At 63.9% G+C, this 26,734-nt stretch overlaps 9 protein-coding genes across 9 annotated transcripts; 7 read left to right on the forward strand and 2 right to left on the reverse strand.

Moving 5' to 3' along the window:
• Positions 1-1,281: 1,281 nt before the first annotated feature.
• On the reverse strand, positions 1,282-2,453 carry EMIHUDRAFT_458810 (hypothetical protein; the record flags this gene model as incomplete). Its single annotated transcript, XM_005771471.1, has 2 exons — positions 1,282-1,888; positions 2,019-2,453. 2 exons carry the CDS (start codon positions 2,451-2,453, stop codon positions 1,433-1,435), a joined length of 891 nt encoding a protein of 296 aa, XP_005771528.1. The 3' UTR covers positions 1,282-1,432.
• Positions 2,454-4,130: 1,677 nt separating this feature from the next.
• EMIHUDRAFT_419321 (hypothetical protein) lies at positions 4,131-6,390 on the forward strand. Its single transcript, XM_005771472.1, has 5 exons — positions 4,131-4,953; positions 4,985-5,087; positions 5,379-5,439; positions 5,633-5,698; positions 6,081-6,390. Exons 1-5 carry the CDS (start codon positions 4,167-4,169, stop codon positions 6,291-6,293), a joined length of 1,230 nt encoding a protein of 409 aa, XP_005771529.1. The 5' UTR covers positions 4,131-4,166; the 3' UTR covers positions 6,294-6,390.
• A 3,059-nt stretch (positions 6,391-9,449) lies between these two features.
• On the forward strand, positions 9,450-10,125 carry EMIHUDRAFT_75561 (hypothetical protein; the record flags this gene model as incomplete). The annotated part of the gene is made up of 2 exons (XM_005771473.1): positions 9,450-9,887; positions 9,937-10,125. 2 exons carry the CDS (start codon positions 9,450-9,452, stop codon positions 10,123-10,125), a joined length of 627 nt encoding a protein of 208 aa, XP_005771530.1.
• Positions 10,126-13,549: 3,424 nt separating this feature from the next.
• Positions 13,550-15,253, forward strand: EMIHUDRAFT_118161 (hypothetical protein; the record flags this gene model as incomplete). Its single annotated transcript, XM_005771474.1, has 3 exons — positions 13,550-14,368; positions 14,671-14,702; positions 15,145-15,253. 3 exons carry the CDS (start codon positions 13,550-13,552, stop codon positions 15,251-15,253), a joined length of 960 nt encoding a protein of 319 aa, XP_005771531.1.
• Positions 15,254-15,659: 406 nt separating this feature from the next.
• Positions 15,660-16,070, reverse strand: EMIHUDRAFT_118162 (hypothetical protein; the record flags this gene model as incomplete). Its single annotated transcript, XM_005771475.1, has 1 exon — positions 15,660-16,070. One exon carries the CDS (start codon positions 16,068-16,070, stop codon positions 15,660-15,662), a length of 411 nt encoding a protein of 136 aa, XP_005771532.1.
• Positions 16,071-16,344: 274 nt separating this feature from the next.
• On the forward strand, positions 16,345-16,663 carry EMIHUDRAFT_243273 (hypothetical protein; the record flags this gene model as incomplete). The annotated part of the gene is made up of 2 exons (XM_005771476.1): positions 16,345-16,572; positions 16,652-16,663. The coding sequence occupies 2 exons, from the start codon at positions 16,345-16,347 to the stop codon at positions 16,661-16,663; spliced, it is 240 nt and encodes a 79-aa protein (XP_005771533.1).
• Positions 16,664-18,234: 1,571 nt separating this feature from the next.
• EMIHUDRAFT_243275 (hypothetical protein) lies at positions 18,235-20,571 on the forward strand (the record flags this gene model as incomplete). The annotated part of the gene is made up of 6 exons (XM_005771477.1): positions 18,235-18,649; positions 18,906-19,301; positions 19,487-19,554; positions 19,637-19,673; positions 20,232-20,433; positions 20,523-20,571. 6 exons carry the CDS (start codon positions 18,235-18,237, stop codon positions 20,569-20,571), a joined length of 1,167 nt encoding a protein of 388 aa, XP_005771534.1.
• Positions 20,572-21,373: 802 nt separating this feature from the next.
• On the forward strand, positions 21,374-21,890 carry EMIHUDRAFT_243276 (hypothetical protein; the record flags this gene model as incomplete). The annotated part of the gene is made up of 3 exons (XM_005771478.1): positions 21,374-21,555; positions 21,655-21,774; positions 21,854-21,890. 3 exons carry the CDS (start codon positions 21,374-21,376, stop codon positions 21,888-21,890), a joined length of 339 nt encoding a protein of 112 aa, XP_005771535.1.
• A 332-nt stretch (positions 21,891-22,222) lies between these two features.
• On the forward strand, positions 22,223-24,795 carry EMIHUDRAFT_458813 (hypothetical protein). Its single transcript, XM_005771479.1, has 5 exons — positions 22,223-22,238; positions 22,266-22,888; positions 23,045-23,203; positions 23,278-23,331; positions 24,099-24,795. Exons 2-5 carry the CDS (start codon positions 22,280-22,282, stop codon positions 24,558-24,560), a joined length of 1,284 nt encoding a protein of 427 aa, XP_005771536.1. The 5' UTR covers positions 22,223-22,238; positions 22,266-22,279; the 3' UTR covers positions 24,561-24,795.
• The last annotated feature ends 1,939 nt before the right edge of the window (positions 24,796-26,734 follow it).

The following is a 26,734-nucleotide window of genomic DNA, read 5'->3' on the forward strand; positions in this document are numbered from 1 at the left end:
GGGAGATCCCCCGGGGTCCCGCGCGGGTTTTCCCCCAGAGAAGGGGCAAGCTCTCCTCTTCCACCTCAAGGCGACCTCCCGCGGGGGCGGCGGCGGCGGGAGGCCTTTTCAATCCTAGAGCGGGGGCCCCGAGCTCCGGGGCCCAAAAGCCCGCCAAGAGGAGGGAGCGCACCCCAAAGAAAGGCCCCCCCCCGCCCTCCGGGACCGGGGGGGGGGGGGGGTCCCCAGAGCGCCTCTCTTGGAGCGCCGCCACCGCCACCCAGTCCCAGAGCGCCGCGGACAGCGGCCGGGCGATGACACTGCTCCAATCGTTACCCGTACTGAGTGTTATGTGTATGCACTCTGCCCCCTATGCATTCGCATCGTGATATGCATCCTTACCGATCCATAACCCTAGCGCGTATACATTTACGTATTTGCAAAATACTCTACGTCGCCCTCTCCCACCCTCGGCCTCGCGGTGCACCCTGCTTGGCTAGTGCCATTTCACTCTGACACGCTAATCTTGAAAACGTCTCCAACGGAGCTCCGTGTTGCTCCCAGCGCCCTCCCCCGCGCTCCCTGCGGCCATGGCCGATACTACTAGTATGAGCGGTCATCTGGCTACCGCGAGAGCGACCCAACTCGTCGACATCGTCCGATGATGGTGCCGCAAAGTCAGCCTTCGGAGGCTATCGTGGGGTCGAGCCGGCAGTAGCCGTGACATGTGGTTCCACCACCCCTCGTAGGCTTTGCCTCTGACCGCCACCGTTCCCAGGCTGCCTAATGGGACGGAAAGGAAGGCTGGGAGAGCGTATAGAAGCGTGCCCGACCTCGTCGTGGCAACCTGCACGGCAGCGCTGGCAGGCGCGATGAGCGTCGTGCCACTTGACCGGAGACGGGTCGCAGGCGTCGTACCGAGCGCGTCAAGTCCGTGTACTGATGTGATCTGCACGGGTGAGTCACGTCGGCATCAAAGGAGCGACATGCGACCTGTCAGAGCTTGATCTCCGATCTCAGCGGCGTCGAGTCGTCTCCGGCGGCGACAATTTGGTACATCTCCAGGACGCGCAGAGGCAGCTGCCTGATCCCGCCGAGTGGACGGGGGCACTCCGCGCCACCTGCCGAGTGCCCCCCGTCCACTCGGCAGGGTCGCAGCTTCCTCTGGAAGGCACCGAGAGGTACCAAATGGCGCAAATGGTCAAATCAAGGTTTTGTAACGCGATCTGTGCCAGAGTGAATTGGCACTAGCCCTGTAGCCTGTTACTGGTGACCATAGAGAGCATAGACCATAGTAGTGTCTGTCTTGTTTGCGAGATCTTCCAACGATAAAGTCTCGACAATCACTAAGCTGCTTATGTGGCACCGCAGAGGCTCCCTTGGGGATGCCTGAGGCCACCCCAACCACTCACTAAGCCGTGTGACCAGGTAAGCCGCTTGCGGTCTTCACGATCTAGGGGGTGGCGCTCTGGGCCTCTGCGCTCTGGCCCGGCTCGCCACCTGCCTTGCGCTTCCTGAGCTTCACGAAGGCGCTCCGGCCAGCGTCGTCGCCGATGTAACTTCTGCCGGCGTCGGTGATGTCTGCGCGGCAGCCACGGCGTCGAAACAGCTTCTTGAGAGCATGCAGCGGCGTCGAGTGCATCTGCATGCCGCCCTGGCGAATCGACGCGCCCATGTCGCAGCCCGTGTCCCCTGGCGTCTTGTGCGGGATCTGCAGCCATCCCGAGCCGCCGGGGATGAGCAGATCGCAGAGCTGCTCGAGGTAGACAACCTGCAGCGCGGGCACCATGTGCTGCAGTGCGATCACGCTGTGCACAAAGTCGAACCGCGTCTTGGCCATTGGGGCCAGAAGGTCGGGGCTGGAGGCGACAAACTCCACCGCGCCCGCCTTCTTGCGCTTGGCCCACTCCTGAGGTGCGGGGTGTAGGGGCCCGGTGCGCGCAGCGAGATAGTTGAGCGGTGACGAGGTGTGTGTGTGGGAGGGGAGGAGGGGGGGGGGGGGGGGAGGGGTCCTGCTCCGCGATTCCCAAGTGGGGCACGCTCTGGTCGACGCAAGTCACGGGGGCACCCAGCTGGTTGGCAAACGCGAAACTCAGCCGGCCTAGCCCGCACCCAAAGTCGAGGACGCGCTTGCCCGTCAGGTGGAGGCCCTTTGCCACCTTCGCGACGTGTTTTGCGCCGCTCGCGTAGAATCTCACCTTCTCGGTCTCCGAGATGTCGGCCGTCTTTGGGAGGCCGATCAGTACCGACCACCACGCCATGGTCTTCCCCATCGTGTTCCACTCGATCTGGTGCGCGGCAAAAACGGGATAGACGGAGAAGAGCGTGACGTTGTAGTCGCATTTTTCGACATTGTAGATGCGGTAGTCGCCGTTGCTGACCATTCCCGAGACCAGGTTCTCGCTGTTGCTGGCGGTCAGGGCGGTGCCGGTCGGCTGCGCGGCAGGCTGGAGTAGAAGCAGAAGCACGGACATGAATACACTCTGGGTTCCGACACAGCCGGCGGGCAAAAGGCGCTGTTCACGTAAACGCACAACCCCTGGGAACCGAAATCGCACAGAGAGAGAGAGAGAGAGAGAGAGAGAGAGAGAGAGAGAGAGAGAGAAATCGCACAGAGTCACGCAACACGGGATCCCAGGGAAGGCGAGCAAAAACCTTCTCGCGCGCGCTAGACGCCGACTCGGAGGCCGCACCGGTCAGGCGCGCAGCCGGAGAGAGAGGGAGGCGCTCAATCGCCGCACGCGGCGAGCGCCTCCATCATCTCCGCCTCATACGCACCCTCCACCCCCGCGACGTTCACACAACAAACGCCGTTCCCACCACTCGGGGAATTCCTGACTTCGGACCCGATTACGCTGCCGCCTCGCGCGCCCGTCGGATGTGTGGACTGACGAGACGAAGACTTACCTGTTACCCTCATCCACATCATTCCTACGATGGCCGGCGCACTGCCTGACCACAACACGCCCCGCGAAACGATATGACCAAAACGCCGTCCCGACACCGGGAAGACCTCACGTGTACACAGTCACACACCCGCACACACACACACACACCACACACACACACCACACACACACACACACCGCGACCTAACCCGACCTCTGACTCACTTCACTCCCTCCGACGCACAGCCGCTTGGGTGCCGAACCTTCTCACTTCACACTTGGCCGCGCGCCGCGGCGGCGAGGAGAGGGAGGGCCCCGACCGGGTCGCTTTCGCGGGGGTGAAGTGAGCGGCGGAGGCGAAGGCCACCAAGTCAGATGTACCGTCACACAACAAGCGCCGTTCACACTCGGGAAAAAGGTGTGTAGCCCCAAATCGGGTCCTGACTCGACTCGCAGCATCGATTTCAACTCACGCGACGCGCTCGGCCTCCGCTGGCGGCTGCCGCAAGAGCGGCTGGCTCACGACAGCGTCTCGCCGGTTGCCGGATAGGAGAGTACAGGACGTCTGGAGTGTAACTGTGTACGTGAGATTGGTATTGATAACAAGCACGGTCGATCCGTCAAAGCGATACACTCGTTCCTATCTCGCTGGAGGGCTGGCACGGAGCTCTGTGCCGGCACACAGCAAGAGCCGTGCGGCAAGAAGAGCTCGATGGGGAGCGAGAACTGCCAGAGGTGCTCACCCAGGTTTCGGAAGTCCACCCTGATGCGGTCAGTTCCCCCCAGGTTTGACCGCGCAGCTCGCAAGACTCGTCGAGCACTCGCAGCCTTTCTGCGCCTCTCATGCTGCCGCTCTGCGGGAAGTTCCCCCCACGAGCGGCGAAGGAGTGCTCCGCTGGGTCACGCCACGGGGGCCCGCCGCCTCAGTTGCGACTTTCGGATGCGGTAGGGCTTGCACGAGCGCCTGTTCAGTCTACGCTAGACCGAACGAACTGGGGGCGGGGCCTGCTATAAAATTGAGGTTGGGTAGGTATCGTCGTTGTGGCGGGCCACTCTGCCCTTGGAGCACTTGGAGTGCAGTCAGCAACCGCACATCCAGGGCCGGGGAGCTCAGAAGCGCACCCAGCGGGCCGGATGATTGGCATCGGGTTGCGGGCAAGAGAGCCCTAGCGCCCCGATCCGCTGCCACTTCCTCTTTTTCCGAGCCAGCGCGCTGAGAGCCTCGAGAGCAGCGGCGCGCTGGAACTGATGGCCGCGTCGTCAAAGAGGAAGGTGACGTATTTCCACGATGCCGACACGATGGGCTCCTACTACTACGGCCCGGGCCATCCGATGAAGCCGCACCGGCTGGCGATGACGCATAACCTCATCCTCTCGTACCACCTCTACCGGAAGATGGAGGTGTGCCGGCCGCACCTCGCCACCGACGAGGAGATGCTCCAGTTCCACGCCGCGGAGTACGTCGACTTTCTGCGGCGAGTGACGCCGGACAACCAGCCCGACTTCTCGAAGCAGCTGCAGCGCTTCACCGTCGGCGACGACTGCCCCGTCTTTGACGGCCTGTACGACTACTGCCGCCTGTACACGGGAGGCTCGATCGACGGCGCGATGCGCCTCAACGCTGGCACTGCCGACGTCGCGATCAACTGGGCGGGCGGGCTGCACCACGCGAAGCGATCCGAGGCGTCCGGCTTCTGCTACGTCAACGACATCGTGCTCGCGATCCTGCAGCTGCTCAAGGTGCACGCTCGCGTGCTCTACCTGGACATCGACATCCACCACGGCGACGGCGTCGAGGAGGCCTTCTTCACGACGGACCGCGTGATGACCGTCTCCTTTCACAAGTACGGCGACTTCTTCTTCCCCGGCACCGGCGACGTCAAGGACGTCGGCATCAGGGCGGGCAAGTACTACTCGGTCAACGTGCCGCTGCGCGACGGGGTGAACGACGACGCGTACCAGCGGCTGTTCAAGCCGGTGATGGAGGAGGTGATGAACCTCTACCGCCCCAGCGCGCTCGTGCTGCAGTGCGGCGCCGACTCGCTCGCGGGCGACCGGCTCGGCTGGCTCCACCTGCCCTGGACCTGTCCTAGACCTCTCCTGGAACCTACCTGTAGGCGACCGGCTCGGCTGCTTCAACCTGTCCCACCGCGGCCACGCCGAGTGCTTGCGGCACATGCTGTCGTACAACCTGCCGTCGCTTGTGCTGGGGGGGGGCGGGTGCGCCGTGGCAGGGGGAAGGGGGGTAGGGGGGTAGGGGGGTAGGGGAAGGGGGGTAGGTCGGGGGTCACGGGGTAGGGGGGTAAGGGGGGTAGTGTTAGGGCGGGCGCGCCGTGTCGCTCGCTCGCTCGCTCGCTCGCTCGCTCGCTCTCTCTCTCTCTCTCTCTCTCCCTCTCTCTCTCTCTCTCTCTCTCTCTCTCTCTCCCTCTCTCTCTCTCTCTCTCTGCGTGTGTGCGTGCGTGTGTCTGTCTGAGCCATCCGCGGACTCTTCTCTGGCCCTTTCCTGCGTAGGTACACGGTGCGCAACGTCGCTCGCTGCTGGGCGTACGAGACGGCGGTGGTGCTGGGAGAGGCGCGTGTGACTCCCTCCCTCTCTCTTCCTCCCCCCCCCCCCCCTTTTTCCCCTTTTTTTTTTTATTTTTTCCCCCCGCCCCTTCACTTTTTTTTCGTTTCCCCCCCCCCCCCCCTTTTTCCCCTTTGGACCCCCCTTTGTCCCTGGGCTCCGCCCCATTTGGCCCCCCCCCCCCCCCCCCCTCTCCTCACAGGAGCTCGCCGAGGACCTGCCGTGGAACGACTACTACGAGCACTTCGCCCCCGACTTTTCGCTGCAGGCGCCGGCGTACCCCACATGCAGAGGACCGAACCTTGGGGCCCCCGGCCGCACCGGCGCTCTTGGGGGGAGGGCACACACTTCGTAGTCGCCCGTGTTGCCCAGCGGGCCCTCTGGCCACGGTCATGCTGACCCAGGGCATGTCGGAGCAGCCTCCCCACGGCCAGCACACCAGCGCACCCAGCTCGCGCCGCACCGACCCCCCCGACCGTCGCACACTGCCCGCCGTGCGCCCGACCTGCCCCTGCTCTGGGATTCGGGTACCCTAGGGTGTAGGTACCCTGCGCGCCCAGTACCAAACCCTTGGGCCTCTCCTCTCCGTGGCCCACTCTGGCCCACTCTAGCGGCCGACCGACCGTTGCCCCACCGGCCCTCTTTCGCAGGTGACGCCATCGGCAACCATGGAGAACGCAAACACGCGGCAGTACCTCGACACCGTGCGGCAGCAGGTCTTCGAAAACCTGCGGATGCTGCAGGGCGCGCCGGGTGTGCAGATGGAGGCGGTGCCCCACGACCCCGAGGCCGCCGCGGCAGAGGCAGACCCCGATGTTCGGCCCGTAAGCGGGGCGGCGGAGCACCCAGGCGAGCACTTTTGACACCGAAGAAACACACATTGGTGAGACCGGGGGGAAATCGCTGAGCACGTTTATGGCCCGGTCTCCGCGTCTTGGACTAACATATAAATAAATAAATAAAACGGACACCTATCTACTAGGAGATGGGTAAAAAGGAACAGGTCCCCGCCCTGCGGTCTTTGTGCAGGGTTCTTTGTGGGTGTGGTCGGCGACTAAAGCCGTAGCCGGGGTCGTCCTCCCGATGGGGGACTAGCACTAGCCGTCTTCCACATGGTCCCTCGGGTCCCTGCTGCTCCTAATCTCGTCGTACATCCTCCTGCTGATCTCCGCAACGTCCTGCTCCCTCCCTCGTGCCTCGTCTCGCCCTGCGCGTCTGCTCCGCCTCCCCGTCGTCCGCCCTGCGTCGTCTGGTGACGGGTCCTCCATAGTCGGTTGAGGTCGCCGCCCTCCTCGTGCCTCTTCCCAACGTTTCCTCGGCAGCCGATGCCGTCTGCTCCGACTCCGCCGTCCCCTGGTCTGCCCTGCCCTCGTCTGCGCTAGCTTCTGTTTCGTCATCACTGATGTCCGTCCTCTTCTTTCTCCTCTTGTTGTATGCTTTGTACATCGCGTCGATTCCTTTTCGCGTGAGCACCAGCCTGAAGCCCGCCCAGCAGCTGAACCGCTCCCTAAGTCGAAGGAGCATCATCAGTCTCACCCACTTCGCTCGCTGCCGACTGTCTCCGCTCCCTCCCGCTTGGGCCGCCGTCGCGGCCCTCGTTCGTCCCACTGGCTGTTGGCCCGTCCCTGCGTTGCTTGCGTTATCCCTCCTCCTCCGCGACTCCCTCAAGGCTGGCCGTGCCTCCTTCCACCCAGCGAAGAGCTTCCTCAGCCACTCAATGTGTTCCTCTCTCTTCATTATATGCGCGCGGTAGCCTCATCGTTGAGCTGGATCCACCTCTGCACCGCTCCCGTCGCCGCCTCGGCCACGACTTGCAAGTTCCTCGTAACCCCGGCGCCAAGGTCCCTCCGACTCTTCTCCGAGAGATCATCTACCAGCGCCGGCAACACCCCCCCCACGGCTGGGGCTAGTGCATCGTACCCGTCTTGGTTGGAGTTGTCGCCGAGCAGCATCAGGGCATTGAAGAGCGTGGAAGCCCCTTCTGGTGATTTCCTCGTACTGGCCCCCGGGCCCCCGGCCCGAGAGCTCCGCGAAGGCATCTTGACAACCATCCGGAGAAAGTCCTTTGGGGCAGATGTAGCCGAGCTGGCGGCCGCGAGGAGCGGGCGCGTCTCGCTGCTTGAGAGTGTGCTCGATCCAAGACTCTAGGACCTTGACGGCCGTCAGACTGAGGGTCCCCGATGACATGAACGCGGACACGCCAGCCATGGCGATCACGAGCAGAGTGGATGCACGCAACAGAAAGAATGAAAGAACCGACAAACCCAGACGAGGGATGGGGGAGGAGGACAGGGTCCACACCTGCACGAGCAGGATTTTGGAAGGACGATCAGGGGCACAGGTGGGGCTCTCCTGCTCCTGACAAGGGACACGACAGGCTCGCAACGCGGTGCACGGTGGACTCCCGACTCCACTGGCGGTCTCATCTCAGTCTAGCGACCTGCCTCCAGCTTCTCACTGGCAGTCTCTCGCTGCCACAGGCACACTGACAGGGGTGGCAGGGGCGGCGGCAGGAGTCTCCCACATACTATGCGGGCCTCGCTAGAGGAAGGTGCGTCCTGTGTGTGTCCTCGTCCTTGAGGTCTTGAGGGGGAAGGGGAAGGGGCTGTGTGGTGTGTCTGTGCATGCATGCATGTGTGTGTGTGTGTGTGTGTGTGTGTGTGTGCGTGTGCGTGTGCGTGTGTGCATGTGTGGGCGCTCTGTGCGAGCCGCCCTGAGAACGACCACGAGCGCGCCGCGATGCCTCCACCCAAAAGCGGAGGTACATGCCGGCATGCTCTATCAACCCCGCAGCCGCGGTGGCGCGACCGGACCGCGGTTCGCTCCGGCGCCTTTTGGCACCGGTTCGAATCGTGGTGGCGCGCGCCCTCGCGGAGCGACGCGTGGGGCGTGGCGCGCGACGCGCGCGCGTGCGCGTCCGCGCCAAGCCGAGCCGTTGCCGTCTGCCGTCTGCCGTCTGCCGTCTGCCGTCTGCCGTCTGCCGTCTGCCTTTTGGCCGACCGCCGCCGCCGCCGTAGCAGCAGCGAGCGCTCCCTGCGTCGCTTTTTTGCGCGACGCGCAGTGTGACGCGCGCCGCCCAGCGCCGAACGTGCCGGAGCCGGTCCGGCGCGCGCGCGCGCGCGGGCGGCCAGCGCCTGTTAACAGACAGCCGTGCCGCCCGCACGTTCAAAGGGAGGGAAAGATGCACGCAAAACTAAAACATGCCATGTCCGCCTTGCGTTGTTTCATAACATCGAAGGCTAAGCTCAAAGAAACAAAGAAAAAAGAACTCAACGGACAAAGAAAGAAAAGAAAGAAAGAAAACAGACACGCCAAACGAGGGATGGGACGAGGACAGGGTCCCCACCTGCACGAGCAGGATTTTGGAAGGACGATCAGGGGGACAGGTGGGGCTCTCCTGCTCCTGACAAGGGACACGACAGGCTCGCAGCGCGGTGCGCGGTGGACTCCCACATCCACTGGCGGTCTCATCTCAGTCTAGCGACCTGCCTCCAGCTTCTCACTGGCAGTCTCTCGCAACCACAGGCACACTGACACAGGGGTGGCAGGGGCGGCGGCACGAGTCTCCCACATACTATGCGGGCCTCACTAGAGGTGCGGCCTGGGTGCGTGTCCTCGCCCTTGAGGGGGGAGGGGAAGGGGCTGTGTGTCTGTGCATGTGTGTGTGTGTGTGTGTGTGTGTGTGTGTGTGTGTGTGTGTGTGTGTGTGTGTGTGTGTGTGTGTGTGCGTGTGTGTGCGTGTGCGAGCCGCCCTGAACGCCACGAGCGCGCCGCGAGCGCCGTAGCGCCGGCGAGCGCCGTCGGCAGCGCGCGACCGCCACCCAAAAGCGGAGGTACATTAGGAGCCGCAGCCGGCCTGCTCTATCAGCCCCGCAGCCGCGGTGGCGCGACCGGACCGCGGACATGTGGAGGAGAAAATTCTTTTCCGTTTAAATTCTTTTCCGTGTCGTTCTGGGAACCATACGCCGGGCAGCCTCGCGGGGCGCCGCGCATCGCGCCTCCACTCAAGGATTCGCACGATGCGCATCGTCGGCCTCACTGGCGGCATCGCCTGCGGCAAGTCCGCCGTCTCGACGGCGGCGGCCAGTTGGGGCCTCCGCGTCATCGACATGGACGAGATTGCTCGCCGCGTGGTCTGCCCCGGCCTGCCCGCCTACACGGACATCGTCGCAGCATTTGGCGACGGCGCGCTCCTCCCCAGCGGCGAGCTCAACCGCACCGAGGTCGGAAGGATCGCATTTTCCGACCGCGAGAAGCGGCGCGCTCTCAACGCGGCGACCCACCGCCCGATGCTGATGCAGCTCCTCGCGGAGCTCGCCGCTGCGCTCTTTGGCGGCGAGGCGGCCGTCCTGATCGACGCGCCGCTCCTCTTCGAGACATCGCTCCACTGGCTCTGCTGCACAACGCTTGTCGTCGCTGTCGCCGAGGCGACCCAGCCGGAGCGGCTGCGAAAAGCAGTATGTGTCAGACTAAATCATTATGATATCATAGGCGACCCAGCTGGAGAGGCTGCGAGCGCGCGACGGCTTCAGCGCGGAGGAGGCGGAGAAGCGGATTGCGGCGCAGATGCCGCTCGCGGAGAAGTGCGCTCGTGCCGACGCCGTGATTGACAACGAGGGGACTCGAGATGAGTTGGCGGCGAGGGCGGCGACGATCCTCGACGCCGCCGGCGCCATCGCCGGCCAGACACCCTAGAAGCGCAAATGAATCGTGTTCTTGTATTCCAACCAGCGCTCGAGAGGGCACACGCATTCCACCGTATTCAGCTGTAACCCACTGTAGTTGTGTCGCTTGTATTCTGGACGACTCTGCACGAGACCGTCTTCTCGCCCTCATGTTGGTGCACCCAGGCGGGCTACCGTGGTGGGCGAGGCTGCCGCGGACGCGGGTGCTGCTCCTCGACCCGCTGCTGTGGCTGCTTCTCGCGGCGCTGCGGCTGTGCGGCGAGGAGGCCCAGATGCGGAGACACGTGTCCTTGTGAAAAGAGACATCGCTGCGGGCGCACAGCTGCGCAGCACACACCAGGGCGACACGACACACTCCACGCCATGCCGGGGGCGCACACGGCGGCAGACGGCAACCTGTAGACACGGATCCGTCTGAACTCCGTCTGTACTCCGCCGTCTTCGGCTGCAGTCAGTCAGTCAGTCAGTCAGTCTACGCCCTAGCACGGACGGCGGGGCACACGCACTCGCGGAACACACATCACATCTTCGGCTGCACTCCGTCGTATTCCTTGTACTCGCAGCCTCCGCACTCACGCTGCGCTCTGAGCACACGGCACCATACTTGTACGTCCCCCGCTGGAACCGTGTGTCTGGCATGATGGCGTAGGCGTGGAGCCGCTGCCGCACGCGGGAGAGGCGACAAAGTCATGACGTCGAATGACGCCGGCGCTACTTGCCTGCTGCCTCTGCTGCCTGCTGCCTCTGCCTGCCGGTGGGTGCGCGCCACCACTCTCACCGTGGTCCCGCGCGCAGCGCGCGGAGGTAAGGCCGCCACGCGCGAGTCTGGGGAGGGGGAAACCAGGGCGTGTCCGCAGTTTGGGTCTCAGTTGTGTGTGTATGTTCTCTGTGTGTGACCTCTGTGTGCGTTCTTTAGCGACCAAGGGGCAAAATCCAAAAAACTGTTATAGGCAAAAACACATATATGCACGTGCAGTAACACCATATTTAACTCACGCCGCAGCAGGCGTTGGACGTTGGAGCGGTCCTTAGAAGAGGAGAAAGAAGAGGAGAGGCGCCAGTGATGACGAAACAGAAGCTAGTGCAGACGAGGGCAGGGCAGACCCGGGGACGGCGGAGGCGGACCAGACGGCATCGACCGCCGAGGGAACGTTGGGAAGAGGCACGAGGAGGGCGGCGACCTCAACCGACTATGGAGGACCCGTCACCAGACGACGCAGGGCGGACGACGGGGAGGCGGAGCAGACGCGCAGGGCGAGACGAGGGAGGGAGCAGGACGTTGCGGAGATCAGCAGGAGGATGTACGAAGAGATTAGGAGCAGCAGGGACCCGAGGGACCATGTGGAAGACGGCTAAAGTGCTAGTCCCCCATCGGGAGGACGACCCCGGCTAGTCGCCGACCACACCCACAAAGAACCCTGCACAAAGACCGCAGGGCGGGGACCTGTTCCTTTTTACCCATCTCCTAGTAGAGGTGTCCGTTTTATTTATTTATTTATTTGGAGCGGTCCTTGCCCTCGCATGCGGCACTCTTGTATGCTGCACTCTTGCTTCTGCGTGTACTCCATCGACGCCGTGTGACACTGCGCCGCGTCCACCTTCTAGCACTGTAGCAAGGGGCAGATATGTGCCCATGGGCATCCCTCAATGGGGTTTCGCGTGATAACCGCACTGTCGCAGGAGGTGAGGCACGAGGACGCCCATGAGGACCGGTGGCCTGACCTACATCGAGAGGCTTCACCTATTATTCTCCTTCTCTCTCTCTCCTTCCCTCGCTCTCTCTCTCTCTCTCATTCCAGAGTGATGAATAGTCCGCCGTGTCCCCATATCCCTATATTCCCACACCCTGCGCAGTGGCACGTCGTTGACACCCAGACCCCTAATATTGGACATCTTGGGCACGTCACCTGAGCCCTGGTCTGACAGCCTGACAGCAACCCCCGGACAGCGCCTGACAGTGCCCGACAGCCTGACAGCGCTGACAGCACTTTCTCTGACAGTCTGACAGCACGTGTCTGACAGCCTGACAGCAGAGTCTGGCAGGCGAGGGGTTCCGTCGCTGTCAGGCCCTAACGTGACAGCCTGACAGCTGCCTGACAGCCCGACAGCACACAGTGGCCTGACAGCAGCGCTGACAGCCTGACAGCCCGACAGCAGCACAGACCGTACACAGACCCCATAGAGCCTCTTTTTTGTGCCCCATTGAGGGTATAACAAAGTTACATGCAAAGACATGTGAGTGTGGTCCATGTCCATGTAGTCATGGGATGGTCATGGGTCTCTCTCTCAACCCTCCCGCCCGCCACCTCTGCGGACCCCTCTCTAGCACCGGCGGCTGTGCTACTACAAATGAAGCTACAAGCTGACGAGCGACAACGATGGGGAGGCCTTCCGCTGGACCAGCAACTACCAGATCATCAGCAAGGTGTACCTGAAGAAGCACTCCACCCTGCCTCTCTGCTATTCTCTCAGTGCGGCAGACAAGAAGATGGGTGACGTCCACTCGTCCACCATGAAAAAGATGGTGGGACCGGAGGCAGAGTAGAGGCTAGAGTATGTATGTGTAGTAGAGTCCTGCTGGTCTCCTCTTGATAGTGTCATAAGTGTGGCTGGTGTGTGTCAGAGCCTGACAGCACCCCGACAGCACCACCTGACAGCACCTGACAGCAACAGCCCACCGTCTGACAGCAGCAGCAGCCTGACAGCTCTGACAGCTCCGACAGCGTCTGACAGCAACACCCGACAGCTCCGACAGCACCCGACAGCTACAGAACCCCTCGCCTGTCAGACATGCACCCGACAGCACCCGACAGCACACTGACAGCACCTGACAGCTGGTCTGACAGAGGCACCTGACAGTGCCTGACAGCTGCCCGACAGCCCGACAGATCACCTGACAGCACCTGACAGCCTGACAGCCAGGGCTCAGCACGTCACGCTTCCCCAACTCCCGTTGTGCAAGTTTGGCACGTCATTGTCTCTGACTGCTTCTCGTGGGGCCGCCGCGCCGCGAGACAGTCGACCTCTCTACTGTTGTGACACCACAACACGGCGCAGCTGGCGTCTTCCCCCCACCGGTGTGACACCACACCTTCGTACTTTGAATACTCTCTACAAACATGTCTTCCTCGGCTGAGGAGGCCCGCGACACCGTGGGCAAGCTATCTCCCGCGACCAAACCGCAGGACCGCGTACGACTCAACATACACGTGCTGGGCACCGATGATTCGGGTTCAGATGACCATCTCTCGAGCGAGAGACGAGGGACGCCTCACGAGACTCCAGAGGGCCTAGACCGGGGCGATACCACCCGGTCAGACCACACTGATCACCTCCACACCACGTTGGAGCGTACTGGGCCCAAGGACGACACCGATGCGCTGGACAAGCCATCGTCGCCTGGCTCCGCCGAGGTCAGGGCTACGCCAGCTGGAATGCCTTCTGCCAGGCTGCCGGCGAGCCCTCCTTCGGCGGAAGCCTTACTGGACCCGAAAGGGTTTGACTTGAACGTGGCAGCGATCAAGCCATCCGCAGTGGACTCGCCTCCTGGTTTGAGCACCACGCAACCACCTTTTGACGCCCGAACGGGCATGCGACCTTACGTCCCTGCCGAGGACGTCACGGGATTCTCGACCGACGGCGTGGAGGCGCTACAGCTGCAGGTGCAACAGTTCGTGCAACGCGCTGAGGAAGGCACAGCCGCGCTCATGCCCAACGATGTTGGAGTCATCGCCAGGCTCGCCTCTGATCTGCACGGCGCAGGGGAGCGGTACATGGCCACCGCCGAGCTCCTCGCGTCCTACCGTGAGGAGCGGTGCGCCTTCCAAACCTGTGTCGGGCAGGCAGCGGCGACCTACGGGCAGCAGCTATCGAATGGTGACTTCTCCGCCAACGGCAAGCTCACCGAGGCGGCGCTCTGCTTCAACGTGCTAAACGGGGAGCTGGGTGCCTTCGAAGCCGAGGTGGACGAGGGGCAAGCCACCCTCGACCAACTGGAGCAGCGGTATCATACCTCCCGCCTCGAGTACATTGCGGAGCAGGCACGGCTGCTGCAGATGCTTGAGGGCGCGGCCCCTTCCAAGCTTGCTCGGGCGAATGCTGCAGCACTCAAGCATCACCAGTCGCAAATCAGCTCGCTGGCCGATGAAGTCGCGCAGCAGCGTCAGGCGATGGTGGAGCAGAGCCGAGCGACGGCGGCGCTTGGTCGGCAGGCGGAGGAGCACAATGCAGAAGTGCAGCAGGGATTTGAGCAGGTGAACGCCAACCTCGCTCAAGGGTTCCAGGCGTTTAGGCTGGTGTCGCGGCTGTCCCCGCTGCCGCTGCTACGTCGCTCGTCGCGCTCGACGCTTCCTTCGCTTTGCCCGGCTCTCGCTCGAACGTCTCGACGTCTGATGTTTGCGAACCGTGCGACGGCTGTTCCATGGATATGCCAAATGCGTCGCGATGCAGCCTCCACCCCTGGGTGTGCCGAAACGTTCCTACGTAGTGCCACACTCCCCAGCTGCCATTCATTGCCGCGCCCCTCCCCGGGGGAATGGTCATGTTTGTGTCGCAGGAGGTGAGGCACGAGGACGCCCATGAGGACCGGTGGCCTGACCTACATCGAGAGGCTTCACCTATTATTCTCCTTCTCTCTCTCTCCTTCCCTCGCTCTCTCTCTCTCTCTCATTCCAGAGTGATGAATAGTCCGCCGTGTCCCCATATCCCTATATTCCCACACCCTGCGCAGTGGCACGTCGTTGACACCCAGACCCCTAATATTGGACATCTTGGGACGTCACGCTTCCCCAACTCCCGTTGTGCAAGTTTGGCACGTCATTGTCTCTGACTGCTTCTCGTGGGGCCGCCGCGCCGCGAGACAGTCGACCTCTCTACTGTTGTGACACCACAACACGGCGCAGCTGGCGTCTTCCCCCCACCGGTGTGACACCACACCTTCGTACTTTGAATACTCTCTACAAACATGTCTTCCTCGGCTGAGGAGGCCCGCGACACCGTGGGCAAGCTATCTCCCGCGACCAAACCGCAGGACCGCGTACGACTCAACATACACGTGCTGGGCACCGATGATTCGGGTTCAGATGACCATCTCTCGAGCGAGAGACGAGGGACGCCTCACGAGACTCCAGAGGGCCTAGACCGGGGCGATACCACCCGGTCAGACCACACTGATCACCTCCACACGCACCCAGTGTTCCAGAGAGAGAGATTTTTAGCAATACACTATTCAATACCGTAAATAGAGTTGCTGTGTGAGAGAGTTGTTTTCCGTGCTTTTGGCTTTTCTTGGTTGGATTTGGGCCTCGGGGCGCGCTCATCGTGTGGTCGTGGTGTGAGTGTGTGTGGAGTGCGCGCGCGCGACCGACACGGATGGTCGGCTCCAGCGACCAGCGCGCAGCGGGCAGACCAGCGAGAAGTGTTGTCATCAACAGAGGGAAAACGTAAGAGCTTCATACAAAGTACACTGAAAAAGTAAGGTCTGACCTCGAGACAACCGACGTGTGTGTGTCTCAAAAAGTCGTCGTAAAACAATACTGGTGGAGTTCAGACGCCACCAGCCTCCTCTTCCAGCGCCACCAGCTTATCGCGAAGGCCAACGACAGCCAAGTCGAAGTTCTTTCGCAAGCTCACCTGCTCCTTCTCGGGCAGTGCCGCCATCGCTGCGTCATAGGCCTCACGCACCGCAGCGTACGCGGCACGAACCTCCTCGAGGTCGGCCTTGAAATCATCCGAGCTGCGGTCGTCGTCGTCTAGCAAGTCGCTCAGCAGCAGGTTAGCCTCGGCGAGTTCGTCGGAGAGGTGATCGGCTGGCGAGCGGCCCGACACAAAAGACCGGAGCTGTGGTGTCGCAGTGGCGGGCAAGTGCGGAATCCGTGATGCGAGCCTCGACATGGCGTGCTGCCTCCCTCCGCAATGCAGGCGGCCGACGCCGCGACGCGCGAGTGACGCGAGCATCGTAGCGAGCGCGAGGACTGCCCGAGGGACCAGAGGAGACAAAGCGGCCCCGCACAAAGCGTGCCGGGAACGGGCGGCGAAGACACAGAAAGAATTTAAAAAAATCTTTTTTCCTTCGGTGCGGATAGACAGAGAAGGAAAGAACTCCAGGAATTTCTTCCCGCACCCAAGGTCGACCAAGTCGTCCTGGAGGACCTGCTCGCGCTGTCGACTCGTTGGGCTGAGAGTCGCTTGCGAAGGCACCCGTAGCATTTTCTGTCGCCTCGAGGGCAAGATGGCGGGGAGCGATCGGGGCAGGGATGGCTCGATAGTAACTGAGGCGCCTCAGATGCTTCACGACCTGAATGCCTCAGTGAAGACTCCAGCCGTCGACAGAACTGAGAACACTGAGATCCTCGAAGAGACTGAGCTGGAGGAAGAGAACCACGCGAGCCTGCTGGCCGGGGCGAGGGCGGAGAGTGAGCGCACCGGCGATAAGCTCGACCCAATCCTCGGCCGGCCGGTGGATGCGCCTCGCGAGCCGACTGGCCACTTCACTCCTTTGCGGCGCCTGATGCCACCGGCACCCGAGTGGGCACTAGAGACCGTACTGACAGGTGTACTCTCGGCTGTGTGTTTTGTAGGGGGTGGCCAGTAGTCAGTTTCGGTGGTGCGCTCTCTGACCGGTGTGGCGGTGTAAAATCACGTTGGCTGTGTTGCGGTCTCCCCGTCGGACTCCACACCACTGACCAGAGTACAGACACAGACTAATTTTAGCCCGCGTCCCCACGGGTCTGTTGTATACTAGAAATGGGGTTGCTAGAACTATATTCACCCATGCTTCACTTCACCAAGCTTTCACAGATCCCCGCGAGCTGTCGCAGCTCAAGCGCTCGCTGCCTCGCCGGCCCTTCCAGCGCAGCATCGCTGAGCCGGCAAAAGTGAAGTGGTGCGCACGTGACGCGAATGATCGACATCAGCCAGCACGGAAAATGGTACAGCTCGAGGGCCATGCCTTTGATGTGGAAGCTCCAAAGAAAGTGGGTCGAGCATTGGCTCAGCACGAATGACCAGACGTTGAGAACGAGTACGGGAACGGGGCTGCCGGCCCAGAGTAAGAGGCGGTTCAAGACGAGGACAGTCAGAGGGAAGACGCCACCATAGGCGAACAGATGGAATGTGACCCCTATTATTGGCATCAGCGCCTCATAGTAGCGGGTTGACGCCTGCCAGCCTGACGAGACGACAAACATGGCGCTGTTGATGCAGATGGTAGTGACCAATGCCAGGTTGACAAAAACGAATCCAGCGAGGGCGTCCATCCACCCTTCTTCTATCGTTTCATCCGCCTGGCCGGTCTGAGCCGCATCACGTTCGGTAAATTCGAGGATTGCGATCGGCACCGTGAGGAGAAGGCCGCTCACAACCCCAGTGAGCTCAAACGTCTTGAGCATGAGACCCTGTCGCTCAGCCGGCTTTACCAGCAGCAGCGAGAGGAAGGGGGCTGCTATCGACCGCAACCGCTTAGGCGGCGTGCCGTCTGCAGCCGGCAGCAGTAGGAAGTGCCGCAGCAGCTCGGACATCGGCACTCCCTGATCGATCGTCGCCTTTAGCAGCTCGGCCTTGACGGCAATCTTCAGGCCAATGGGTGCGGCAAACGCTTGCCAGTCCTCAGGGTCAGCGAGCTGTAGCTGCCACGCCGCCTGCACTCCGTGCTGCGCCAGCGCCTCCAGGAGCGGAGCCTTTGCGCCCTGGAGACCGGAAGCGGCAGCGGCAGCCTCGACGATCGTCTCGACGGGTCGCACGTCGTGCTCAGTAGGCAGCCCCTGGAGCTGGAGCTCCGACAGGCCGCGCGTGAGCACGGCGCCGCTCGACGGGCTCACGCGTGGCGGCATATGTTTGTGTGTGTGGTCCGCATAAATGCATGCGTTCGTTACATAAAGAAAGAATTTTTACCAGAAAGAAAGAATGTTCAAAGCCGAAAGCAGTGTGCGGCGTTCGTTACATTGTAAGCTGATAAATATCACAGGGATTTTTTAGCGCGCCTGCGGCGGCTTCTCAGGTCTCGAGAGAGAGGCCGCCGCGCGGCCCTCTGTCTCGAGAAAACAGCGGCCACCTTGCTCTCTTTCTTGGATGATTGCGCGCGTCCGTCCTATCATCCTCTCCCGCGTCCACGCACACCGAGATGCCCTCGCCCACGCACAACAGATCCCTTTACATTAACCTGGCCGACGAGAGGATCTATCGGTCGGCCTTCAACCTCACGCGACCGCTCCTGCTCCAGAGAATGCGTTACGTTGAGCACATGCTGGCTTTCCTGCAGCACGCGGAGCTGAAGACCTTCCCGCTGATGGAGCAGGTGCTGCGTGTGAGCTGCGCCCAGGAGGGCAGCTTTGTAAAGACCTTCCCGCTGATGGAGCAGGTGCTGCGTGTGAGCTGCGCCCAGGACAGCGCGGCAAACTTGGCTGGCGGGTACCGCTTCCGGAAGGCTGCGGCAACGACCTCCTCCACTTCCAGCGGCAGCGAACGAGCGAGCACGACGCCACCGCGGAACGGAAGCGGGACGGAAGCGACGGCCGCACACGACGCGCGTGGAGCTGGTTGGACAGCGAAAGAAGAAAGAAGGTAGCAGGATGAGAAAACGCAGCCCGAACTGCCCTTGTCGTGCATTTGTGCTGTGAGAGAGGCCCCGGCCTACGGCAGCTGCCGAGGTCGACGAGCAGCGAGGAGCGGTTGCGGCTCTTAGCAGACAGACGAAAATGCGCTCGGTAGCGCTGCGCCGTCTCCGGGCTCGAGTTCGTCCGACCGCTCGTCACGTCCACCTCCCGGCATCCTCGTCGCGTGCGCGGTGTGCAGAGGCGGAGGAGGCCAGGGCGCGGTGTGGAGAGGCGGCGGAGGAGGACAGGCTGAGGAACGAGCGCGCGCGTGCCGCGGCTGCCCTTCGCGAGGAGCAACGATCTCGTGTCCTCGCGGCGCTTGCGAGCGGCCCGCGGCTCGTGGTCGACCTCGCTCCCGCGTACACCGCCCTCATGTCCGCGCGGCACCGCCGCTCGCTCTCGCAGCAGCTCGGCCGATGTTGGGCCCTCAATCGGCGGGCGCCGGCGCCGTTTGCGATGCACCTCGCCTCGCTGCGGACGTGCCCGGCGGAGTGCTTACCGGCCGGCGGCGAGCACGAGCGGTGGCTGGTGGGGCGGCTCGACGGCGAAGTGAGCGACCACTTTGGGAGAGAAGGCAAGCTGCTGCTCGAGGCGCGTGCGCGTGGGCGTGTGAACAGCGCCTCTTTCAGAGCCGCAGCCGTGGACAGGCGCGCCGCGACTCGAGTGGTTGCGGAGGTGGCCGGCGCCTCTTCACCCCGCCGCTGTGTGCAGGCATCGCCTCTCGCCGGAGGCAAAGAAATCAGACGCCGAAGAGAAAAAGAAGACCGCCGCTGTGAGCAGGCATCGTCTATCTCTCCCCGGACGCGGAGGAGGTGCTGGAGGTGCCGTGGGATTCGGAGAGCGCCAGAGTCGGACCGCTCCACACCGACCACACAACACACCGGAGCGGCACACTCCACCACAGACCACCCAAGATCAGACTCTCCCCAGGCGCCGCTCGAGGCGGAGAAGACGTACGTGATCGGCGGTCTCGTGGACGGGACTGTGGTCAAGCACGCCTCGATAGACGGACAGATACACGCCACAGCCACACACACACACACACACACACACACACACACACACACACACACACACACACACACACACACACACACACACACACACACACACACACCTCACGCGCGCACGCACGCACGCACGCACACAGACGAAAGAGAGTCAGACCAACGACTGGGACAGCACAAGACGCCCCGACGACCGGGCTGCCACACATCCGCAGCGTGGCGAAGCCTCGCCGGGGAGGCAGCGGTGCTGTGAGTGTGAACAGCGCCTCTTCACACCTGCTCGTGTTGTGAACAGGCACGCCTCGCTCCGCCGCGCCGCCGCGCTCGGCGTCGCGGCGGCGCGGATACCGCTCGCAGAGCACGCCGCGCTGGGTCGCTCTAGCTAGATGCGGATCCGTGTGATTTCCTCGAGTACGGCACTGGAACAGCGGCACGTCTCTCAGCTGCATTCAGCTGTGTTCAGCTGTGTTCAGCTATCTTCAGCCGTGTTCACTGCCATTGGTGCATGCATGGCGCAGGCCGCTCTTCCCAGCCGGTGGACCGTGCGGGCGTGCTCACGCTGCCCGCAGCGGTGGACGTGCTGCTTCGCGTGCACGCGGGCGCCAGCTGGAGTCAGGCCATGCGCGCGGCGCTGCCGCCTCGTTTCTTCCTCTCGGCGGAGGAGGAGGCGGAGGCCCGAGCCAAGAGGCAAAGAGCCAAAGAACAAAGCCGAAGGACTACGTGAGATGCTGTGCGCGCACAGAGCCATCGCCTCCGTCTCGTTCGGCTTGGCGTGCAATGCGCCGCGGCCTTTCAATGAATCGTAATAGCAAAAACAGCAAACTGGGTTTCATGACTTTCAAACTCGCATATGTCTAGTGACTAGTCGAGCCCCGCCCACACGGCGCGCACGGCACTGTTTCGGGCCGGCCTGGGGCAGGGGCGCCCACGCCCACGCTAGGGAAGCGCGGCGCCGCTAGCGCCACGCGCCACGCGCGCGCCCCAGGCACGCCGAGGCAGCCGCAGAGCCCACACACATGATCCCCCACATAAAACACAATGGTCGTATGCACAAACTCGAAATAGGTACCCCTGGCAGGGCCACAAGGTGGCCCTGGGCCTGACAGAATCCACCATTGAGTCGGCCCGGAACATCAGACAGATAGAAAACTCCAAGTGAAAAGACCAAAAAAAGAAATTAAATTCCCCGCACGCCGCTTTTGCCTCTCCCGGGAGGATGGTGGCGTGGCTTGATGCGCTCGTTTGTGTGACATCCTTCTGCGCCTTCCATTGGGGGGACTGGTTTTTGGGGCTTGCACCCCCCCTTCTTCTCATCCTTTCCGCCAACTGGCAGGGCGGCGCGCGGCCCTTTGTTGCATTGTTCGAGAGCGCAGCATTCACCGTGTTGGACGTGGTCATCTGGACGGTTGAGCACGTGCTGTCTCCGTTTCAAGAGCCACCGATCTTCGTCCAGAGGGCACGTTACGAGCAGCAGCGGGAGCGTGAGCAGCAGCAGCGGCGGGAGAAGGCGGCGGCAGAGGCGGCAGAGCGCGATCGTCAGAGACGTGAGCGGCGGGAGAAGGCGGCGGCAGAGGCGGCAGAGCGCGAGCGTCAGAAACGCGAGCGGCGGCGGCGGAGGAAGGCGGCGGAGCCGCCGAGGCGGCCGACCGGAGGAGGTGAAATGGCGGCGGTGGCAGAGGAGGAGCTGTTGAGTGAGGCGGCGAGGGCAGCTGCAGGACTGGGACGCAACATCAACACAGCACCCGAGGAGCCGGTCATGAATACTCCGACCGATGGCGCGGAGGAGCAGGCGGCGGCGGCGGCGGTTGCGGCAGAGGCCCCTCCCTCTTCTCGCCCGCCAAGGTCCGCCACGGCGGCCGCGGCGGCCGACGCGGGAGCACCGGCCCCCACGCACGGCGCGCCCCCGCCGCCCCACGCCCTCGTCTCGCTCGCAGACGCTAGCTTCGACACGGGCCGGCCGCCGGAGTCCACGATGGGCGGCGAGACGACGTGCATAATTTGCTTCACCGACCCGAAGTCTCACATAGCGACGCCGTGTGGCCATGTGTGCGCTTGCGGCCGGTGCTCCGCAAAGATGGAGCGGTGTCCTGTCTGTCGCGCGCCAGTCGAGAGGTGGTTCCAGGTGCATGTGGCGTGAGAGGGTGTACCTGTACGTATTTCGATGCGGTGGAGCATAAAAACAAAAAAACTTGAATTCCAAAACCCGGACGTGCCTCCACCGGCACGCCGCTTCCGACAGGGTGATGCTGATGGAAGGTTCGACGCTGGACGCACCCGCCACCCCCCCGGTGCGGCCCGGACTGGGCGGAGAGATCCCAGGGTAAGAGAGAGAGACTGAGAGAGATTGATGATTGTTTTGTTTTGTTGTTAACACGTATAGCTGGGGTTGGCCGGTTGCAAGGCCCATGTAACGATGTGAGTTCTTCGTTGTGCGGCCATGTGAGTGTACACACAGTCCTGAGAGACAAACACTCATGGCGCCTAAAATGATTTCTTTTCCTCCTCTGGCCGAGTCGGCGAGGGTCGCACCCAGCTGGTCGATCTGCTGCCGTGCCACGCTGCCAAAATGAGCGCGCGCGACCCACCACCTCGCGTTCTTCTCGGCGTCATGTCCAACCCTGTCAAGCCCGCAATGCGCGCCCAGCAGCGCAAGTGGGCCGGCCACTTCCAGCACGCAGCCAACGTGGACGTGCGGTTTGTTCTGGGCACCACCTTTTTCAACAACACGCAGCGGCCTCCACCCGAGTGGGACGAGCTCAAGGCGGAGGAGAAGGAGCACAAGGACATCATCTTTGTCGAGGGCCGCGAGAAGCTGCCGCACGTCGGCGTCGTCACGGAGAAGAGCGCGTCGTTCTGGCTCTCGCGCGGCGCCGAGTCGCCGGGGTACGAGTGGTACTGCAAGTGCGATGACGACACGCTCGTCCACCTCTCGCGCCTCGGCGAGACCCTCGCCAACGTGACCCGATCGCTCGGCCGCACAGCCCACGTCTACTTTGGCCACCTCAAGTGGCGCGGCTGGGAGGCGGGCCACCGCTTCCAGGCGTGCGGCGGCGGGTGGGGCGACTCGGCCAAGACGCTGAGCGATATCCTCGGCGGCGGAGGCATGCCCGACGGATCGCGCTATCCCCCCTGCCCGCACGCCGCGGGTCCGGTGCCCTACATGAGCGGAGGCATGGCCTGCGCGACTAGAAGCGGAAGACGCGCTCTTGTCTCCCAACCAGCGCTCGAGAGGACGCGGACTCCGCTGCATTCGGCCGTATTCAGCTGTATCCAGCGCATTCGCACCCCTCGTACTCACGCGCTGCTCTGCTGCACGATACCGCACACGCAGGTCTGCATGTCGCGGCCCCTCGCCGTGGCGATGGCGGCCGACGCCGCCTTCCGAGACTTCTACGAGACCGCGCGCAAGCGGAACGACCGCGGAGTCGCGTGCAAGCGTCCGGAGCGGTGCGCCGCGCAGCCGTACGCCAGCCACATGTGGCACCACGAGGACGCGGAGGAGATGGAGCCTTCCCCGAACCTTCCCAGAGCCTCCCCTGAGCCTTCCCTGAGCCTTCCCTGTAGGACGCGGGCGTGGGATTCAACGTGTTTCGTGCGGCGCCGACGCAGCAGCGCCAGGTGCACGTCGTGCCGGTGGCGGGACATGTCCAGGACACCTCCACGACATGTCTGAGACACGTCCCATAGGTGCACATTGTGCCGGTGCCGGGACACTACAACGACCCTTACATCATCGAGCGCACTCGCTGGACGGAGTCCGTCGCCTCCCTCTCTGCCGAGGACGAGTACTGGTCCAGGCGCGAGATCGAGCCGAGATCGAGCCGAGATCGAGCCGAGATCGAGCCGAGAGATGAGGACGAGTACTGGTGGTCCAGGCGCGCCCTCTTTGTGCACGGCATCAAGACTCGCAAGTCGTACCAGGAGGCGGAGAGGAGGTGGGAGCTCAGATCTCCCCAGATCTCCCCAAATCTCCCCAAATCTCCCCAAATCTCCCCGCATCTGCAGGTGGGAGCTCGGGCGCGCGAGCGCAGACCTGCGCCTGCACTGCGCGCCGTGCGACCTCCCAAACACCAACCGCCACAACGGCGAGAGACAGCCGAGAGATCGCCGAGAGATCGCCGAGAGATCGCCGAGAGATTGCCGAGAGATTGCCGTACTCCTCGACGCAGGCAGCCGGCGGCGCGTTGCCCCCCCCCCCCCCCCCCCCCTCGCGTGTGTGGAGAAGATGACCCCCCCCCCTCCCTCACCCCCCCCCCCTCGCCTCCCCCTCACCAGGCAACTGGCGCGCCGCACGACTGCCGTGTGCTCACCTGCGCAACAACACGCCGGCGGCGGCGGCGGCGGCCGCGGCCCTCTTCGACGACGCCTCGCCCGCCGCCCGGGAGGCTGCCAAGGTTGGCGCCGCCATCTTGCGTCAAGAGTCAGGCGCGGGACGGTTCGTCGACCCGCGCTTCTGCGCCGTCCCGATCGGGGACGCCTTCGCGTGCTGCGGCTGGCCGTGGCAGCTGCCGCAGCTGCGCTCGCTGGTCCTGCGCGGCGTTGCGGCGTGGGCGGAGGAGCGCGGCGGCGCGTCGAGCGAGGTGATGACGCCCGAGGCGCTGCACAAGGTGATCAAGCGGCTGTACCGCGACGAGTCCAAGGGGGTGCACAACCGCAAGGGCTGCGTCGCCGACTGCTTGCGCATCGTCGTGCCGCGCGGGGTCGACTTCGAAAAGACTCTCGCCGAGATGGAGCTGAGGGGGGACGTGCGGCTCCTCTGGTCCACCCCGGATGGCAAGCGGCCGCCGGCGCGCGGGATGAGCTGGGAAGGCGTCGGGCGGGCACAGGTGGCCAGTGTCGCGCCGTGAACGCGAGTCAGGCGGACGCACTTGTACCAGGACTTGTGCGGCGGTGCTTCTCGTGCTTCTCGCCCCCGACGGCGCCGCACCGCGCAGGCTGAAAAAATCAAATGTCCTCATCACATGCGTCTCGTCTGTGTGCTGTCAAGTTGGTCGTGTGTGTGTGTGTGTGTGTGTGTGTGTGTGTGTGTGCGTGTGTGTGTGTGTGTGTGTGACGTGGGACTTACACTGCAGAGGTTTTTGCATTACCAAACAATTCGCCTCTGTGCTCTGAGCCCCACGGTGGGGGAGAGCGCACAATGCGTGAGCTGTGGTCTGTGGAGAGTAGCTGGAGAGGGTGCGTCTCCGGAATGGTCTCCGCGTCTGTCTCTCTGTGTGGCTCTCGCGGGGGGCGTGGGCTTTTTCAGTCTACGTCCTAACATATTTGTGCGTACCGCGATAAGCCATTTTATGGAGTCCAGACGCCGTCCATGTCCTCTCTACTGCGCTGATAACTTTACTCTATGCCGTACACTAGTCTCTACGGAAGTGGGCCGTCGCAAAAATAGGGGTGCGTTGTGCGCCTCGCACCTCTCTCTGAAGAGTCGGCACTGATTCCGAGTCAGCACGACGCCCGCCCATCGGCAGGGTCGTACTCCATGCATGGAACAGATCGTCATCGGCTGTGCGGCCCCGCGGCTCGGCGCCTTCAGAGAGGTAGCTGGTCCACCTCCCCCCCCGCCGCAGTGTCAACCTCCACGCCGGCCGGAGGGAGCAGCCTGCCCCAGAGCGCGCGCGGGCCGGAGGCGGTGTTGCCGCGCACCGCCCCTCGCGTGTCGGCGGAGAGGCGGAGGGCGACGTCGCTGCCGAGCTGCGTCTCGAACGCGCAGCCGGTGACCGTGATGCGGCCTCCCCGCTCCGCAAAGACCGCGGTGCGCACGTTGCGGAAGGTCGTGCCGCGAGCGAGCAGGGAGCACTCGGCGTCGCAGATCTGCACGGCCGACGACGCCGTCGAGATGGTGCAGTCGACGAGCTCGAGCCGCGCACCTGGGTGCGGCGAGGTGCACTTCTCCACACACACGAGGTGGTTGGGCGAGGGCGAGGCTCTCCTTCGCGACTGCGCGCGTGGGCGAGCGGCATGAGTGTGTCGGTGTGTGCGCGCGCGCCTCCGCGCAACACGACGCCGGCGCACGCGCGGTGCTTTGGGCGGGACGACTCGATGGAGCAGTGCTCGAGCCGCCACGTGCCGCCCAGCAGCGTCACGGCGGGGTTGTAAAAGTGCGAGAGCGCCACGCCGCGCAGCACTCCGACCCGCGAGGACGCTGCCGAGCCGCGCAGCGTGAGCGGGCCGGAGAGAGTGCTCAGACCTGCCCTCTCCGCCTCAACCTCGAGCGCATGGCACAGCTCGAGCGGGGTCGCGTGCACGCCGCAGAGCAGGCGCAGCCGGTCGCCGGGCCGGGTCAGCCGGAGGCAAGCCCAGCCCCGCCCGCGCGGCGCGGTGAGCCACGCGGAGGACCAGAGCGCCGCAATCGCGGGCCCGGCGCCCCGGTCGAGCAGCCGGCGCCACTCCGGGCACACGCACGCCGCGGAGCGCAGTGTCCACGCGTCGGTGACGAAGCTAAAGACGTGGACGAGCAGCTCGGCGCCGCCCTGCTCGAGGGCGGCGCGGCAGGCGGACGAGGAGGCGGCTTGGCCCGCGAGGGCCAGCCCGTGCACGAACGCGCGCCGCGTGCGACGCGCCGCATACGCCGCGCCGCAGAACGCCGCGGCGCGCGCCGCATCCTCGCCGCCGCCTCTCACCGTCACGAGGCGTCGGCCACGCCGGGCGGCGGCCGCGGCGGCCGCGGCGACGGAAGGCTCGCATGCGCACTCTCCCTCGCGTCGGGCGAGCGAGATGAGCGCCTCGCACTCTGCGCACACGAGCTCCGCCGCCGCGCCGCCGCCCTCGCCGCCGCCGCCCTCGCCGCCGCCGCCCTCGCCGCTCGCTTCCGCCGCCGCACACGCGCCCTGTGCGCCTGCGCCTGCCCGCTCGGCCGCGCAACGGCGGTGCACCCAGCAGCGGCACGCCACGCACTGCACCGCCTCGTCGAGCTCGCCTCCCGCCGCCGCGGCAGCAAATGGGCGGGCGGCGGCGCGGCCGATGCGGCGGGCGGGTCGGACGCCGGCGCCCGCTGCCCGGCCGCCTACCAACGACCCATATGACT

This window comes from Emiliania huxleyi (assembly GCF_000372725.1).
Source record: "Emiliania huxleyi CCMP1516 unplaced genomic scaffold EMIHUscaffold_383, whole genome shotgun sequence".
NCBI classification, from domain to species: domain Eukaryota; phylum Haptophyta; order Isochrysidales; family Noelaerhabdaceae; genus Emiliania; species Emiliania huxleyi.